An 18,312-nucleotide genomic window follows, 5' to 3' on the forward strand; every position below is an offset into this window, starting at 1 on the left:
CTCCATCTTGGACGGACAGACGGCTCAACGAAGCAAAAGCGATCTCGAACGGTTCAGCAACATGGTCAGATGGAGAGGCACAAGAATACTCAGACGTGCCAATAATGTGCTCCTGCCTAACAGTACTTCCATTTCCTGATCTGAACGGACTTGGCCACATCGGCAGCTAAAGTTTATCTGTTTCAGGCCTGGAGAAATGGGCGTTTATTTGGTAGTAGATGATGCCTCCAGTTGGATGTCAGTAAGGCATACGAATGGGCTGAAAAGGTGCTTATGAATAATCATGATAGTTTGAGATGGTCATGGCATCATCCTCTTCTTTCGGTGGACGGAATAGCTCAGGCTCAGAAAGTCAGAAGTTCAATCGAAAAAAGAAGGCACAAGTGCGGTTCCAGCCAGCAAAAATACTAACCCAGTTGAGCGTCAATAAAGTAAAAAAAGGTTGAAATCTGTTGAAAAACGCCATAAAAAATGAAGGGATATGGAAACACAGAAGAGAGACTGGGTGACATGAACAGTTTTCAGAAAATTTTCAGGTAAATGCTTTATGTTTTTTATTTATACTAACAAAAGGAAAAATATGTCTGAATAACATTCATTTTCTTAAAAAAAAAATCATCTTATCCACGCTCTCTGTTACTACAGAGAAAAAGGCTTGGCAAGGCCACTTGCCGGTTCCAAGAAAGCTTCAGGTACGACAACGGAATGTTCATCTGTGAGTTTTGTTGGTTGCAATGTCCACATCCACACTTTACAACACTGGATAAAGTCAGAGAAACAATAGAAGTGGCAGAAAGAGCAATATGACAAGAGAACGGAGAACATGCATCAGCACAAGAATCTAGACCTAATGGTGTGGATCTGAGTCAGCATCGGATCATGCACCATTATATAATTGGCATTGTCAGAATCAGTGCCATCGTTTAAACTGCCAATCACTCTGAGAATACTAACCCAAGACCCAAGATATTTTTGGAGTGTATCCATCCCTGTTTTGCCCCAGCAACCTCACACAAGAACAAAATTCTCACCAAGAAGACGCATTTCAAATTCTACTGAGAATACTAATCCAAGACACAAGATATTTTTGGAGTGTATCCATCCCTGTTTTGCCCCAGCAACCTCAAACAAGAACAAAATTCTCTCCAAGAAGATGCATTTCAAATTCTACTAGCCATAAGCTTTTCCTACTGAAATAAGCAATGATGCAACTAAGTGGCATGGTGGTACAGAGGTCCGAGAAAAAAATAGAAAAAAGAAGAAGAGGCGTAGAACATCTACAATATTGTTTCTTGCCAGAATCAAATCATCATATCATCATATTTAACTGCTCTTGCTTGAACTTCTCAAAAGGAAAAAAAAACATCCTTCATATATTCAGGAAAACGGCAACCAAACTACCAAACTACCCACACAGATTTACCAATTTGTGATAAAACTAAGATGGATAGATGCATCATAAAACACGACCTGGTCCAGTTACCAGTACGTGTAGACCTATGGGTAGTTTTCTTAAGCAAAGGGCACCAACTAGGCTCACATAATCACAAAGCATTGACCATGTATATGTGTCCAACGTCTTCTGAAAAGGATGCTGCAAGCCAATAGCGATAAAACTGCAGCATTTGCCAGGTGCGTTGTAGATCATCCAAACACCTCCTCGTTGCAGATTGGGCATGCCTGAATAGACACACAGGTAGAGATCAGGTGGTACTCTATGGAAAATCCAATGGGTTCAAACAACACATATGCCCTGAAACGGCCTTAGTTGCTTTCATATGACTATGAGTACGAGCACTGGCGGACGCCGCTGACTATGAGAGATTCAGAATCAGCAGCAAAATGTTTAAACCTCTGAACCATATACTAGCATCTATAAAGGAAGACAGCAGATTTTTCCTGTTAGTATTTTAAAACAAAACTTTACCTTGTTGATCTTAAGCCAGCGAGTTATGCAATCTGCGTGATAACAGTGGCTGCAGGGCAGTCTTATCATCCTCTGCCGGCTTTTATATGTTGTTTTGCAGATCACACATCTGCAGGGAAGGTACAATGCAGTTATGTATCTGTCAGCAACTTTAATGATTCAAATTTCTACTTCCAAATTCAAAAGGATGAGCAAATCTGGCAAGGTAGAATTGTGCAGTTACGTACTCCTCGCTGTTCTTTTTCCTGGAGAAGAAGGTGCACTTGTTCCTAAATGGCTCCAAGTAAGCTATCAGCTCATCAGATAACCCTCTGGACTGAGTTCCTACTGCTTCCCCTAATGCTTGTAGTTGCTACAGCAGTTACAAAATAAATTATATGAGAGTTCCGTAGAAATAATATTATCATGAAATCCACCATAAGTGATAGATTTTAGTTAAAGCACTGAATATTTTTATGAAACAAGGATACAATGACCAGCTCTGAACCTGAAAGATGCAGCTGCTGCTAGCCCAGCTGCTTCTGGTATGTACTAATCCTAATTCTTATTCTATAACATGGAAGTTAGCTTGCTCTGTTCACTCTTATATATTCAAAACAACATGCTCTTTTGGTTTTCAACTTTTCAAAAAAGCATGGGAGTTGCACTTCTTGATTTTGAAGTTTGTGAACCTAACTCAACACTGAAGTTGGCTCCACTAGCCTGTCCTTGCTTCTACTGTATAGTAGCACGAGGACTCGAGGACAGGAATGGACCAAACCATATAATTGGCACGAAAGAATACTTCAGCTTTGCGGTCTGAAGATTCACTATCTAGAAGTGGCACTAGCACTAGAGTTTAGCCCAAGAGTGAAGTGCACCAGTGTTCCTTATTTCTTGTTCGGAGGTGTCACCCAGGTTCCAAAACTATTAATTTGCAATTTTAGGTCCCCAAACTTGCTTTGTGTCACTCAAGGCCCAAACATCTTTGAAGTGTTAATCCGTACACTTGGCGCCCATAAGATGTTGCTCCACCATGGCATAGAGAACAAAAATGAAGATGGTCTTTTCCATGTGAGTTGCTAGCATGCCATGTGGGCAGTTACACACTGGTTAGCAAAACGGACCTCGAAATGTGTATTTTGAGAGTTTTCATGTTTCCACCAAGAGATGAGTTTGCAAAACATATTTCCCCTTGAAGTGACATACTTAGCAAGTTGGGACATAAAACTACAAATTAATAGTTCTGGGACCTAGGTGACATCGTCAAACAATTTTAGGGACCGCTGCTGCACTTTGCTCTTAGCACAAAGTCCACAGAGAAAAGGAAGCGCTGCGTCATTTGCTTCCACCAATATTCACCAACATATATGCTTGGAATCCAGTCACATGCTGTAATGTTGTATACCCTGAATATTATATTCCGGGCAAAGAGTACTTGAAAAAATAGACTGCTGAACAACTTAGCATCCCTTCCAATCTTTTTCCCCCTTAAAAAGAAGGTTAAGCCTCCCCAGAGATGTTACAATCTTAGCAGGATGCACTTTTAATCTGTTGATAGGAAATAATGTACCAAAATTTCAGGAAGTCTTCAGGAAAAAAAAAACTATTTGTTCTACTACAAAACTCCAAAAGTAATTTTACTCTTTGCTACTAGCATATCATATCCTGCATAAGATGAGAATTTTGGATCATTCCTTCCATTCCAAGCTATTCTACTACAGAAACTTTTGCTACTAGCATATCCTACATGAGATGAGAGTTTCAGGTCATTCCTTCCATTCCATTCCATCACAGGAAACAAGAATCAGCATACCTCGTATGACATATTATCTGGGTCCACATTGTCTTCCCTTGCAACCTAATGTGGATACAAATCATCGTCATGTTTCCAGTTGAGACAAATGGGGTCCTTTTCATATAAGTGTAAGACGACAATCCCAATGAACCAAAAAGTTCAAAGAGAAGAGGGCCCAAACAACAAACCTGAGCTGCATTCTGTGTAGGCCTGTACTCAACAGCCGGTGACGATAACTCCAAGGACACATTGCCTGAATAGAAAATGAAGGATGAGCATGTGGTCAGTGACTGTGTTAGTTGACTACAGCTAAGTAACTAACGGAATCACTTCAGAAAAAGGGAAAGATTCAGAGAGTGGAGCTGTACCGGCGAATTCTCTGGTGTCGGCAGCAGCGTCATGCGTGTTCTCCTCCTCCTGCAGTTGCCTGGCCAGAGCTTCGTCAGACACTACCCAGGCCTCAATCTTGTGGGTCTCCGAGGAGACGCGGACTGAATAGGTAGTGTGAGTGGCCATTGATAGATTTGCAACTCCCCTGCAACGATTTAGCTTCGAAGATGGGGATTCAATCAAGCATATGAAACCTCGTGCAGCTTTTAAACATGTTCAAGCAATTGTCTGAACTATGAACCGAATTGACATTTGGAATTCGAGCTCACGATCGGAGTGAAATTGTTTTTATTTCTGCAATGTCTAACGTCTTCCAACAGAGATTGAAGAGCCTCCTATCACATCGCAGAAAGGGCAATTTGCCACACAGAAGAACGTAGCATCAAACGGTGCCACTAAATTTCACTCCTACCAAGAACAACCAGAGCTAAAATACACCTAAAACAGTTCCGGTTCATCGAAATCAGCCGGAGTAAGTTCGCAGGGAGGTTGTCTTCTGTTCTGCCTTCCAATTGCCACGGGACCCAACAAAAGATAGAATCTGGGACTCTTTTCTGTTTCCGATCAAGAAACCAATTACACAAAAGACAAAAAAACAAGAAGAACATACAGAAGTCACTACAGACCAAAAGCGCCCGCCGAATCATCCAACGACCGTCTTCTCGAACGAACTGGAAGGAGATAGCAGCAGTGCGTACCTCGCCCCAGATCAGCGGAGAAGAACGGAGTGATGGCGCCGCCGCCGCCGCTGCCGGCTCGCTCTCCCCCTCTCTCTATCTCTACCTCTCCCCCTCTCTCTGGCAAACAAACTGTGTGGTACTACTGCCCAGAAGCAATTTATGGCTTTATGCAACCGGTGAGAGGCGGTCGCTCACGAGTCAATGTGATGTAGACAACTTTACTCTCTTCCTTTTTGTTCTCTTTACATTTTCTTTTTTCTTGGTTTCTCGGCACCCTTGTTCTTCTTGTCTCAAGTTCTCAACTATGCAACTACTTCATTTTTCATTTCATTCGCGTTAACTAAACTCCATTTTATAAGCCCTAATCCGCAGGATAAGCCACGATGATGTAAGGCCATCCTCAATGGGAGTTTCATAACTCAGTTTTCAACGCATCTATATTTTGGAAACAATGCATTGGAGTTTTACAAGGATGAAACTCTCTCTACTCTCATAAAACTTTTATCATCTCTCTCTTCATTACTATAGCGCCACATCAGCATATTTAATCTGCATGAAACTCCATTGAGACTGGCCTAATGACGCATCTGGATTTAGCTGTCCTCCATGGGCACGTCACATCACCTTGCAGCGTTTGTTTAGTACTCCCTCCGTCCTAAGATAGAAGGCGCAACTACTTTTTTCAATTGTCCCAGGAAACAAGGCGCTCGACTCCTCGGCTCCGCATGCGCCGTCGCTCTACGTTCCTATTTACTGCTTGACATGGTACCACCCGCCTTCTACTGGAATATCGCCGTTACTCTCGGTGGCCAGTCCGTCAACCCAGCAGTATATGCACCGGAGTTGTACTTGCATGCAGTAGAACGACCGTGGGCTGGGTCTAACGGTCGTGACAGAACTACGTTTCATGCAGTTATCCTGTGATGGAAACGAAGCGGACATTACTGGGAGCATGTGCTAATTAATGCACATCTTGGTCTTTGTAATTTTAGAGTTGCGCCTTCTATCCTAGGACGGAGGGAGTAGATTTAACAGTGTGCTTAGGCTGCTAGCCTGCTAGGTTCACACAAAAGGTCACAAGTGGCATCATAGGGGAGTTGTTTAAGCTCACCGAACTGGTGGCAGGTCTTCGTCGCATAGATAGAGAGTGGCTCACAACCCACGAGGAAAACCAAGAGTTCCGTCCAGAACAGTAGCTTGCAGGCGACGGATCTCGCAAGATTTTGGCACTGAAACCCCTTTTGGATTCAGGGCCTGTTTAGTTCGCACAATAAAACAAATTTGAGATATTGTAACACATATAACTTAATAATTAATTATAGACTAATTAAAATAAAAAATCATCTTGCAAAATACATATAAATTATACAATTAGTTATTTTTTATCTATATTTAATACTTCATGTATCTAAACATTTAATGTGATGAAAAGTTCTTGGGTGAGAACTTAACAAAGCCTCACCTCCGTCAAATATGGAGTGGCTGTTCTGATGTACCAGCGAGGATCTCTGTCTCCCTACCATGTTTACTTTGTTTAACGCTTTAGCTTGGAATTGAGTTGAATTTAACACTATTCCCTCCTTATAAATAAAGGGATCACAGATTGAAATGTCCAAGACAAAAGAACAAAAGATCAATCTACTTTCACCTTTCTTTTGTCCTATTTTTTCTAACCTCTATATTGTTATTAATCACTTGATCTAACGAATAAGGATGATGCTCTAGGTTTGTTGGCCGACTTAGGATAATATCTCGATGTCCTTGCCCCAATGAGGCCACTTCCGGTTGAAAGGATCGACATCTTATTCTTCTTCTTCTTTTTTTTTTGCTAGTTTGCCCATAAATCTTTTCCTTTTTTTTACCACGTAATGTGACATTACTGTCATTGGACATTTCTAGGCAAAACCTAGATAAGCCAGGTAGGCTGATTCCCGAAACTGGCTATATCATTGTTGGCAGATTTGCGCCGCCTCGATCCGTTTGTAATCCAAGCGTCTAGCTTTTTGTGGTGTGTGGGCGATTTTTGCGTCAACCTATCTTATTATATCTTATTAAATTTTTAAAAATGCATCGATATCACTTAATATGTGTAACCATGCACTAACTATATTATTAGTTGGGTAAGCACCAGGCAGCGAGTCACAGAAACGCAAACGCCCAAAATTTAAGTAATTGCATAAGCAAGCTGAGAGACCCTTTTATAGGGCCCAAAAGATAATACAAAGAACCAATCACAATCAGTAAAAAATTCTATCCCACGAGAGTGGCTGATAATGATATGCGTCCAACCAATCACACTGCAGCTTTTTGATTTCACTTTCTGCTGTTCCGTATACGGTAAAAAGGATTGATTGGTGTTGGTGACGCTGGATAAATCCAAAAATTGCCGTAGTTTGCAATGGTGGGTGTATCGTGACAGCGACTCGTTTGAGCTTATTTGCTAAATCGGATAGTTATTTAGCAGTGTTTTGATCTCACAATAAATCAACGAATAATATTTTTCGAAACTGTGCATGTGTTGGACCACGAAGCCTCGTGAGGGCAGTCCCAATGGATAGTTTCTTTGATATAATTAATGAACATAGAAACTACCATAAATACTGCCCTGATAGCCAATGTGTGTTCGGCGGGTAGGAGTAGGAGACTCAAACTGGCCCAGTATGTAACCGGTGGGCCTTAGGGAGGATGTCAGGTGCTTCCTCGCAGGACGGGCCGGTCGTCGCGATGCCCCGCCGCATCGGCCCAGCTCATCGCGGTCATCGCCCCTCTTGTTTGTTGCCGCTCCACCAACGCCGACCCAACCAACCGAGCCCGCGAGCGAGCGCGTGTGACGTTTTTCGGTGGCTCACACGCTTGCGATGCACGGCGCTCCTCCGTCCCAAACGCGCGGGCGCGGCCGCCGCGCACGTAGACGATGTAGGTGAGCAACGCGAGGCTCGCCGCCGCTCCTCTCGAGGCCACAGTCACCCATGAACGCCTGCCTATAAATCGCGCCGTTAGCTAGCGCGCATACACTACACACACACCGCGACCCAGCAGTACGTGCTCTGCTGCTCAGCGTAGTACGCGAGACGACGGTTCAGGCCGGCCGGTGCTTTCCAGTTTGGAACAATGGCGATGGCCGCCGGCTTCGGCAAGGTGAAGGTGCAGCCGCGCGGGCCGGCCGCGGCGCTGTCCCTGCTGCTGCTGCTGCTCCTGGTGCTGGCAGCGGGGCTGCTGGGCGGTGGCGCCGAGGCGCAGCAGACGACGTGCGCGGGGCAGCTGAACGGGCTGGCTCCCTGCCTGCGCTACAGCGTGCCGCCGTTGCCGGGGCAGGCGCCGCCGGCGCCCGGGCCCGAGTGCTGCTCCGCGCTGGGGGCCGTGTCCAGGGACTGCGCCTGCGGCACGTTCGGCATCATCAACAGCCTGCCCGCCAAGTGCGGCCTCGCGCCAGTCAGATGCCGTAAGACCTCGATCGATCTCTAGTTACGTTACACACACAAATTGCATTGGTTTGTTATCAGTTATCACTGATCGGGGAACGTGTGTTTATTTGTCGTGGTGATGATTTGCTCTTTGTTGCCGTGCGTGCAGAGTGATGAGCTGACGGCCCAGTGCATCGCGCTAGGCAAAAGGGTGAAGGATGATCCAGAGACACGCTGAACAATAAAGGCCGTCGACTGCTGTGTCCTCGTTCGTATTCGTTTGGTTTAGTTTCCTGAAGTCCTCTTTTTTTTTCATATACGTTCAACCAGTCCTGTCTATGAGACACCAGTGAATGCTAAAGCAAACTCTGACGGTCGTTTTCTGAGTACCTCCTGTGCCCTTTTTGCGACCTCGACCAGCCCGTCGCTGTGCAATGTGCTTATGTGCAGCATCGCTTTGATTCACAGAACCAACAGTATATACAGAATCACTCTTGCACAGCAGGACTCAATGAAACGAATGGTCATAAGTAGGTATACGTTATCACATTGTATACATAAATTGGCCCCATGCCGTCCACAGTTTACCCTGACATAACATGCATATATAACGCGCAGCATGCAAAGCGCAATGCGTCACGACATGGCGCCACAAAAGAATTTTTTTTAACCTTTTCTTCGACCAACCCAACCATTTGACAGACTTTGAAGTTTTTACTGGCAAAAGGTGCAAGTATAAGATGTAAAACCTCCGACTCCAGCTGTGGTATCTCTAACCATATGCCTAACACTTATCCCCTCTACGCCGTGATCTGTTCTAGAAACAGGGCTTCCTGCTTGCTTGTTAGGCCGAGATCACTGAACGATACGTCGCCCTCACTGTCGGTAAATGTACGCCTTGGGTATGTCCTCACCTGCATGATACGGAATGGTGAAAAATACAAGGTTGGGAGAATTTTAAACAGAAGAATGAAAAGGTGCCACAAGAAAACTCGTCGAAGAATCGACTACATACGAATCTATGTTTCACAGTTAAAAGGAATTAAACTCTGGATCAGGGATTTTCAAACAATGATAGCTGCCTGGTTACCAGTCATTAACTGAAATGGTCAAAGATGATATATGGATACAATAAAAGAAACACCATCCAGCCAAATTTTATACTATTTTGTTGCCAGAATGCCCCCAGGAAACTACCAGTTTCAAGAGATCTCCAGATAGGGATGGTTTTTCTTCGAATGATATTCCAAAATGCACCCTGCATAGCTAACTAGCCTGACACTAACTTTTTTTTTTCTGCAAACCATTTCAGAGCAATGATAAGAAATCAAGCTAACTACTTCTAACATTTCTTAAGAATATCAGACATAGAAAAGCGATGTCCTGGAACAGAGCTAAGACTGCTAGACATATCAACTAGAATAAACCTACATGAAGTATAACAGAGGCAATGTCCCATATTGCAGCATGATAAAAATGATAACCCCTGACAGTTCATAGCCACATAGAAGCAAAAGGAAAAACTATGGGTGCAATTGGTTGCTTGCATTAACCTTTTGCTGCATTGGGTGTAATGCAGAATGGCCTAAGCCAGCATAAATGTACGCAGTGTGTTTGTGTTTGGTTGCGATGTATAAATTGCATTTGCTAATATTGGTGTTTGGTTGGTTGGCTGCATTGTATTTCTTGTGATCACCCATGCTTGTTGTGGTGAGATTAAACTCTCACGTTTAATGCTACAGAAGTTTGCATGAAACATCACTCAAAAGCCACATAGCATGCGGCATGCCCTGACTCATGAATAAAGTAATTCAAATTGATTTATTTGAGAAGACAGGAAACTGACAAGTTCTTTTTAACACAAAATACTATTAAAGACTAATGGTAGACAATTACCAATCTGTAGGTCCCTGGCTTGCAAGTCCTCCCAATGTCTAAGAAATCAAATAGGAACTGCAGGCAAGCCAACAAGCAAGTATTAATCACACAGATATAAAAAAAAACAGAAAAAAGAAAGAAAGAAGGCTAGTGGATGATTTTGTTCTGGATTCAGGCATCTCAAAATTGTTTACCTGAAGTTTATCAGTTTTGAGAAAGCGACGCCCCTGTCGACTACCATCAGGCATGCGGACTACAACTGTCACGGCACCCTCTGCATCTGGAGGCGGTTCTGATGGTAATGATGCTTGCTTGGAAGCGAGACTGGACTCTAGCTCCTATTTGATCAAAACGTTAGGGACAACATGACAAATAGGTAGTCAAATATCCAGTAAAAAAAACAGATAGCATAAACAACGAAAATACAGATCGAGTAAGCCAAACTGAAGTTGGTGAGATGAAGTGGCTAGTTATCATAACCTCATGTAAAGAAGACATTTTTACCAGTTTGCAGTCCCAACTAAACACATGATATTAATATGATGAGTACAAGTGTACAACTTTCACAAACCAAACTTAAAACAATATCCATCCAAACATAAGATAAAAAGAGTACCGAGTTTCATATGATCACACTGATGAACTGATGCTGTAGTTATCTAGCATTCAAATATTTAAGATAGTTGCCTATCAACCCTTCACCTTCCAGATTACATGTGATAGAAAGGTACCTCTTCCTCAAGTTGCTTTTTACGCCTTTCCTCCTCCTCTTGCTTCTGTTTCTCAAGAGCAGCTTCTCTCGCAGCAGTTTCTTCTAGGCGACGGAGCTCAGCCTCCTGTAAGGCCTTTAACTCCTTTTCTTGATCAGCTTGTAGCGATGCAAGGTACTCATCATCCTGTAAATCAAAATTGATAAAGTAGCTCACCCATAGTGGCAATTATGAATAGATGGATAAATATTAGACCTCGAACCTGCTGCTCTCGTAATAACCGCTGTTCAGTTAATGCTGGTGATGGAGAATGAGCTATTGGGGGATAATAAGTAGAGCTTCTGTGAGAAGGCATGGAGAAAGGATATGTTGGTCCTTCAGGAACTCCACCAAACATTGCAGCCTCAAGCATGACAGCTTCATCATGTTCCTCAGAAGAAATGCCGCCCCACTTTTTTATAAAGAAAAAGAAGTCAGAAACTAAACAAATGTTCTCTAATGTCCTAACACACATTGGGACCACAGATTATAATACCTCAGATGGGAAATCATCTCCATTGTTATACTGGCGATCGTTCCGAACAGGGCTAGCACCTGGGTGCACTATTTGTGCTAGTTCGGTGTTCTCAGAAGGGACACGCCGAGAACGGCGTCTAACTAACGGTTGTTCCTCTACATCTTCAGTCTCCTCTTGGAAGCCCTCTTCATCTATTGGTTGCCTAGACGTTCCAGCCTTTCCTGAAGCTGGTCCTTGCCTCCAAAAGGAAATCGCATGTATAAGGAATCAATTGGTGCTGGTAGCTTGGGTAAAGAGGTGGGTAGTAAAAGTTAATATTCACCTCTCGACTATTCCATCTGTGGTTCCCATGCCTGCTTTATCAGAAGAATGTTCCTCCAAGTTCACTCCCTCTTGATGCTGGTCTCCTCCTTGCTCTACTATCTGAAAATTATTGAAAAATTGGAGATGACATCAAGATGAGCACAGAACACAAGTGAGCGTGCAAACAGATGTCATAAAGCAAAATTAAAGATTCACAAAATAATGTTGGAGAAAATAAGCATGCATGCATGCAAGCTAACAAATCAATATTGGAGAAAAAAATATAAGCACGCACAAACGCGCGCGCACACACAGCTACATTACATTTGCCAGTGCTTCAGAATCCTTCTTTGAAGCTTCAATTGCTGCCCTAATCATTTCCTCTTCTATGTCATCATCATAGTCATTAACATGAACCAATGGAGGAGCAGTTGGCACAGAAGATGTAATGCTAGGAATACTGGCATGTGGAGCAGATGGTGCGGATAACAATCCTCCATCCTCCTCATCAATTATGATAGTTTCAGGAACTTCAGGGCCATTTAAAGACTCATTTCCAGTAACATCCTCAATAACAGGAGCCTGTCCAGATGGACCTGTTTGAGGATCACTATCTTTAACTTCAATAGGAATCTCTCTCGCCTCTCTAGGGTGCGAAACCAGCGGTCCATGACTGACACCATCAGTGGAGCCAACTCTGTCAAAAAACTGGCGCTGAAAATTTGGATCCATTAGCGCAAAAGGGTCATGGGAATTCTCTGGGAACAAAGGTCTTTGAAATGTATTATCAAGTGGTCCATCCAGGTCCATCATATCATCATGACTAGCAGGCATGGTGTTTTGACTGATTCCATTCCTGTAAACAACAAACATGTTATTAATCTGGACAGTATGTGTACCAGGGTGAACTTCGATATCCATAGCAAACATGGTTAGGAAAGCCGAAGCACTTACGATATGCTATCTCCATCATTGAAATGTGAATTTATTGCTCGATTAAGGTCACCACCATGTTCCTGGGTTACATTAGTCAGTTAGCCACTATGACTAGATGATAGATTGATGAAAACAGATGCAAATAGAGTTTGCTAGACTTCTGAAAGAGAAAATCATAGTAATAGAAAGTTAACGAACTGTTATGTGATTTCCCTCTTAAGATCAGATCAAACACATTGGATGATGGTATGGTAACAAGTGTAGCCAACACTCAACAGGCTCACTGGAAATATAGCTATGAATCCTCATAGTAAACAAGTACAGGAAATGTCTGCATATGGTACAAGCAGAATGAGCCAAGTAATCATTTCGAACATGAAGAGCGGATTGGACCAGGTCATGAAAACAATGCTAATCAACCTGGATACCCTGTGACCAATTTGAGCCCTTTTTCATTGTGAGGAAAAATATTGTAGCAGATTAACTACCACTTCATAGGTGGTATCTAAAGATAAGAGTTACAGCATCTAGACAACTGAAAATCAAAACAATAGGAATAACAAGGTAACAAAGTTGTTATGTGAGTTCCATCTTAAGATTGGATCGAGCACATTGGATGACAGTATGATATCAAGTATAGTCAACATTCTGAAGGTTTATCGTGGTATTGCAACTATGAACACCCATATGTTGACAAGCACGAGATATTTCTGCAAATACTACTTAACAGAATGAGCCAAGTAAATCATTTCCAACAGGAACAGCAAAATGAACAAGATCATGCAAACAATGTCAATCAAACTGGGTGCCCTGTGACCAACACGGACCGTTTTTCACTTGAGTGAGGCAGAAATTGAGCCTTCTTTTTTTTTGAAAAAAAAAGAGACACTTTTGATGAATAATTATATAAAGAAGAGAAAAAAAACAGAAAAGGGACAAGAAAAGCGACGAGATTTGGTAACAAAAAATCCATTCCGTAACTGCACACCAATTCCAGCACTTGCTAGTGACTTCAAGATTCAAAAAGACATGTGGGTTAATAATCCCGGCACGCAAATCTGGTGCACCTTATCTCGATGACATCTCGTCGCATCACACAAAAACCCCCAACCCCATCCGCTACACACCCGAAAACACGATTAAACACCAAGTCCTAACGCTCGCCCCAGCGCGACCAAATCCACCACGAGCCTAACCGATTTCGCCAGATTCTGGATTCTGAATTGAACAGGGGAAAGTGAAAAGGAAAAAGGATAGGCCTTTGGGCGGTACCTCGAGCTTGCGTACGGCGACGGCCTCGTCCGCCCCCGTGATGCTGATGAAGGTATCGATCGCCTCCTGCGGTGGCCTTGCCATGGCGGGAGGGTTCGGTGGCAACGCGATGCGAAGGGAGCGAGGGAGAGAGAAGATAGGAGAGGAGTTGCGTGAAGAGGACAGAGAGACGGCAACAAACTGAAGAGAGGCAGGTGTTCTCTTCTGATTCTGATCTCTGAAGCCGTGACTCCGAGCGACCTGTTTGCTGAAGTCTTTGAGTTGAACAACCCACCTCAAAAGGGCTTCCCCTTATCATCAAAATAGTTCTCAGCACCGTAGCAATTTCTCGCTCCACTCCGATTACGGGAAGCATAAATTACAAAATATTTTGATTTGTTATATACTACACTAGTAAAAATATGCGTGTATTGCAATAAAAAAAATTATGTTTTATTCTTTTTATAAAATTAAATAAACTTATCTCTATATCTCTCTTTTTTTATGTTGTTATATGTCAATCAGAATCCTAGCGTTTTTCTTATTTTTCTACAAGCTTATTCCATCGTTGTGCCATCTCCTCGGTAATTCTTACGGTTATCGGTACATATTTTTGCTCCAACCTAGGTAAGTATGGTTACGTTTTTACCAAGACATCGGAAAGCACACAATATAGCATGGGCTATGACCGTGGGACGTCCAGAGACTCGAAGTTGGACAGCACGGATTGTACCTATAGTGCTAGTGGAAAAATATATGCATGGGCTTAGGAGTTCAGCCGTTCAGGCCAGATGGCCCTAGCATCGCCATGTCCATGCCTGATTGCGCCTCAAACTCTCATTGCATTAGAAGGTCCGATTTTGATAATTGATTGACAACTTAGGTAGATTAATATGTGTTTATATGAGATACGTGTAGTTCGAGCTCAATACATATGAAACATGACATGAAATTATGTGACCAAGGTGGAGAAGATCAAGATGAGGCTTGGCTTAACAGACTGGTTGCAAGTGTGAAGGACAAGTGAGAAGCTTTAAAGTGAGAGAATGCTTGTGACAATGAAGCTTGAGCAAGACTTGGCGCCAATGGACCGACACAACTGTGAAGAGCAAGTGATGTCAATATCGATGAACCAATACGGTTACGTGATGATATGAAGTGGATCATATCATTTTTTATATAGTTGGTGCATATGTTGCATCAGCATCGAAGGAAATGGAATGGAATGTACAAGACAAAGATATATTTGTAGAGTATTTTTTCACTGGTCATAGATGTCTAGAGAAGTTTATGACCTAGTTTAGAATAGAAACATTTTGAGACAAGGGGGCGAGAAGCAGCAAAACAATCCCCTCATGTTTTTTGGATTATTTTTGTGCTAACCCCACAATATTTTGACGCCGGCGAAGAGCCGCGAAATGAACCCTTTGTCTTTTTTAGTACTTTGGTACCAAGCTCTCAAACATTTTTTATACAAGGGGGCTAGAAGTGACGAAATGAGCTCCTCGACACTTTTTAGATTACTTTTATGTCAACCCTTAAACAATTTGATGTGGGACGAAGAGCCGTGAAATGAACCTCTTGATTTTTTATTACTTTGGCACAAGGCTTCCAAACATTTTGAGGCAAGGGGGTGAAAGCTCCTAGCATGGCTAGAGGGAGTGAATAGCCTAATTTAATAACTACAAAACATTAGAGCACAAGTTAGATAATAACAAAGTGAAGCCTTTTGCTCTAGCTCTATGAGAGAGTTACAACTTTACAAGCCACCTATCCAAACAATTCTAGTTGATATAATCACTCTGTCAATCAATGGCTGTCTCTACTTATACTAGTGAGCTACCTAAAGTTTCTAAAGCAAGAGAGCAAGCTACACTAGTTTGCGGGAGTGTAAGTGAGGGAGATGTGATCTTTATACCGTCTTGTCGAGAGGATGAACCAACCAGAATTAGATAAAGACAAACATCAGGATAAATCCAATGGTGACATGAATTTTCTCCCGACGTTCACGTGGTTGTCGACACGCTAGTCTCTATTGTGTCAACTAGTACTTGATGGTTCGGCAGCTAAGATGTGTTGCACGGACCTCGTCCACATAATTGAACATCGTAATAACCTATCCACAAGTAAGGTAGCTCAAATGACACAAGCAATTTACTAGAGCTACCTTGCAGCGCTTCACCAGGGAAGCTGTAAAACCCCTCACAAGATCACCGGAGTCGGCGTCAAACAATCACCAACACATGTCGGACCTCCACCGCTGCTCTAAGACGTCTAGTTGGTGCCAACCACCAAGAATAATAAGAACTCCACAGCTCAAACAATCCCCGTGTGCCATTAGATGCAATCACTCAAGCAAATACACTTAGAATCACTTTCAATCTCACTATGATGACGAATCAATGATGAAGATGAGTGAGAGGTGTTTGCTTAAATTCACAAGGATGTCAAGTATGTCAAAGTGCCAAGAAGAATCATCCTAGAGCCGACCACCATGTATTTAAAAGCCCCACAGACAAAAAAAGTTGATAGCTCTATCCTTACAAAAAACAAGGCGACTGGACGCACCGGTCATGTTGACCGGACGCAGGCCCCAACGTCTGGTGCACAGATTGTTGTCACGTGTCCTCTGTCTTTCAACGTCGCGTGTTAGATCTCAACGTCAAGTTCTCATCCGACGCTCTTCACAAGATAACCAGACGTTGGACCTCAGGGTTCGATCGCTACTTAGAGAGGTTCCAAACTGTAGTTTTCACCACCAGACGCAACCGGTGCCTAGTGACGAGACTTAGCCCTATGTCCTATCAATGTAGGTGCTGATAGGTGCTTCACACAGCATTACATCAGCGTATGTCAGCACTGACCGAACTCACGTACCACGCGTTCGGTCCTCAGATCCAACATAGGTAAAAAGTGACTAGACGCGCAAATCCAGCATCTGGTTTACACGACAGACCATTGCGTGTTGTCAGCCAGCACTAACCAGACACACGACTAGCATTCGGTCCACTTGACGCTAGCGTCCAGTCAGAGTGTTTCTTTGCGAGAAACACTTCCGCAACTTTGCCATCTTCTCAACCCTTACTTGAAAGTGCTAACCACTAAGTGTATCATCTTATGCATGTGTGTTAGTATATTTTCATAAACTTTTTTCAAGGTTTAATGTTAGCACACTAGGTCCCTAATCCATATGCTCATATCAATTTACCTAGTGGCACTTGATAACCACTTTTATCATAAATTTTTTTCTCTTCATAGTACGACTATTTATCCTAAGTACGATCATACCCTCTATGGTGTCTTGATCACCAAAATCAAAACCCTAAGTTATACCTTTGCCTTGATCAACCGGATTTTGTTTTTCTCTTTCTTTTTTTCAAAGTTGAGCACTTGATCATCTTGTAGTCATTACAATTATCACCATAATTATCTCTAGCTCCACCACTTGGTATGGGACCATCCTTATATGTCTACACACTTAGCATTAGGATTAGTCACTAGGTTTCATCAACTAACCAAAACTAAGCTTAGGCTTTTAGAGGACTAGAAGCGGCGAAATAAGCCCCTCAGCGCTGTTTAGATTACTTTTGCGTCAACCCATAGTCAAAGTCACCAATGGCGAAGCCCCTCGCAGGATGTTGGCGAATGTTTAGTTGATGACGTTGGCACTGATTCTTAAATTAAAATAAAGTTTGCAAAACACAAATTCACATTTTGCTTTTGTTACATGCATGTATTCTTGGCGATGCGAGGTAACTGGGCTATATCAAAGCATTATGGTTTTGCTCATATTTTTGGCAACATGAAGTCTCTAAGCTCTTTTCATATCGTTCTGTGCATAGAGATCGAAAAGGATGCATGCAGGGATCTGTGACTGCTGACTATCAAACATATTTTTGCCAATATCGGGGAGCCTTTTCGATGCTAAGGTGCCTCTTTCGCCTCATGTGAAGTGCTCAAGCAGTGAATGGATGTTATGAATGAATGTCGTGATGCATATGATGGATGCATTCACACATATTAAAAGGATTGGAAAGTATTTTCATTTGGCTTCGCCCTCGCATGTCTTTGGAGGGTCAAAGCCTTGAGCGCATAAGTTTTTCGTTTACCTTGACCCTCATATATTTTTTGCGGATCAAAGTCACGAGCCCTTAGGCTTTTCGTTTACCTTTGTCCTTGTATTTTTGGAGGGTCGAAGTCTTAATTCCTTATGATTTTGTTTATGAACATTAATCCCTTAGGATTTTTGTTTTATTAGCTTTGCCCTCACGTATTTTGAGAGGATCAAAGTCTTAAGCCCTTTGCCTTTTTCGTTTAGGAAACGAGCAATCAAAACCAAAAGGTTTTACAGCGCAACAAGAAAACAAATAAAAATAATATCTTGAAATAATCATGTACTTGAGAAACAACCATGCTATATAAACGGTTTTGCTGATAGGACGAGGGATACTCAGTGATGTTATCCTGCATGTTAGAAATGAAGGATGCAAGATATGATTATTTTGAGACCGGCGCTTGGGTTAAGCGAGAGCTGCTTGG

The 18,312-nt window shown here is 42.6% G+C and overlaps 3 protein-coding genes across 3 annotated transcripts; 1 reads left to right on the forward strand and 2 right to left on the reverse strand.

Moving 5' to 3' along the window:
• LOC8054875 (E3 ubiquitin ligase BIG BROTHER) lies at positions 1,270 to 4,941 on the reverse strand. Its single transcript, XM_002462652.2, has 7 exons — positions 4,793 to 4,941; positions 4,073 to 4,239; positions 3,893 to 3,957; positions 3,723 to 3,767; positions 2,155 to 2,279; positions 1,928 to 2,036; positions 1,270 to 1,680 (listed from the first exon to the last, which is right to left on the reverse strand). The coding sequence occupies exons 2-7, from the start codon at positions 4,218 to 4,220 to the stop codon at positions 1,645 to 1,647; spliced, it is 528 nt and encodes a 175-aa protein (XP_002462697.1). The 5' UTR covers positions 4,221 to 4,239; positions 4,793 to 4,941; the 3' UTR covers positions 1,270 to 1,644.
• Positions 7,857 to 8,567, forward strand: LOC8054876 (anther-specific protein MZm3-3). The gene is made up of 2 exons (XM_021453843.1): positions 7,857 to 8,216; positions 8,348 to 8,567. Exons 1-2 carry the CDS (start codon positions 7,886 to 7,888, stop codon positions 8,350 to 8,352), a joined length of 336 nt encoding a protein of 111 aa, XP_021309518.1. The 5' UTR covers positions 7,857 to 7,885; the 3' UTR covers positions 8,353 to 8,567.
• Positions 8,673 to 14,061, reverse strand: LOC8059029 (plant UBX domain-containing protein 8). Its single transcript, XM_002462653.2, has 10 exons — positions 13,795 to 14,061; positions 12,541 to 12,602; positions 11,911 to 12,442; positions 11,606 to 11,706; positions 11,302 to 11,521; positions 11,029 to 11,217; positions 10,788 to 10,952; positions 10,251 to 10,394; positions 10,075 to 10,131; positions 8,673 to 9,092 (listed from the first exon to the last, which is right to left on the reverse strand). The coding sequence occupies exons 1-10, from the start codon at positions 13,876 to 13,878 to the stop codon at positions 8,979 to 8,981; spliced, it is 1,668 nt and encodes a 555-aa protein (XP_002462698.1). The 5' UTR covers positions 13,879 to 14,061; the 3' UTR covers positions 8,673 to 8,978.

Source organism: Sorghum bicolor, chromosome 2 (assembly GCF_000003195.3).
Source record: "Sorghum bicolor cultivar BTx623 chromosome 2, Sorghum_bicolor_NCBIv3, whole genome shotgun sequence".
NCBI classification, from domain to species: Eukaryota; Viridiplantae; Streptophyta; class Magnoliopsida; order Poales; family Poaceae; genus Sorghum; species Sorghum bicolor.

Excerpts from the sequence above, each read along its gene's own strand:
- LOC8059029 (XM_002462653.2), bottom strand. The coding sequence starts at position 13,878 with ATGGCAAGGCCACCGCAGGAGGCGATCGATACCTTCATCAGCATCACG. Across the intron at positions 11,218-11,301 it reads GAGATGATTTCCCATCTGAG|TGGGGCGGCATTTCTTCTGA; the intron begins GTATTATAATCT and ends TTTATAAAAAAG. Across the intron at positions 10,953-11,028 it reads GGTTATTACGAGAGCAGCAG|GATGATGAGTACCTTGCATC; the intron begins GTTCGAGGTCTA and ends TTTGATTTACAG.
- LOC8054876 (XM_021453843.1), top strand. The coding sequence starts at position 7,886 with ATGGCGATGGCCGCCGGCTTCGGCAAGGTGAAGGTGCAGCCGCGCGGG.
- LOC8054875 (XM_002462652.2), bottom strand. The coding sequence starts at position 4,220 with ATGGCCACTCACACTACCTATTCAGTCCGCGTCTCCTCGGAGACCCAC. Across the intron at positions 2,280-3,722 it reads CAGATAATATGTCATACGAG|CAACTACAAGCATTAGGGGA; the intron begins GTATGCTGATTC and ends TAACTGCTGTAG. Across the intron at positions 1,681-1,927 it reads GCTGGCTTAAGATCAACAAG|GCATGCCCAATCTGCAACGA; the intron begins GTAAAGTTTTGT and ends GTGTCTATTCAG.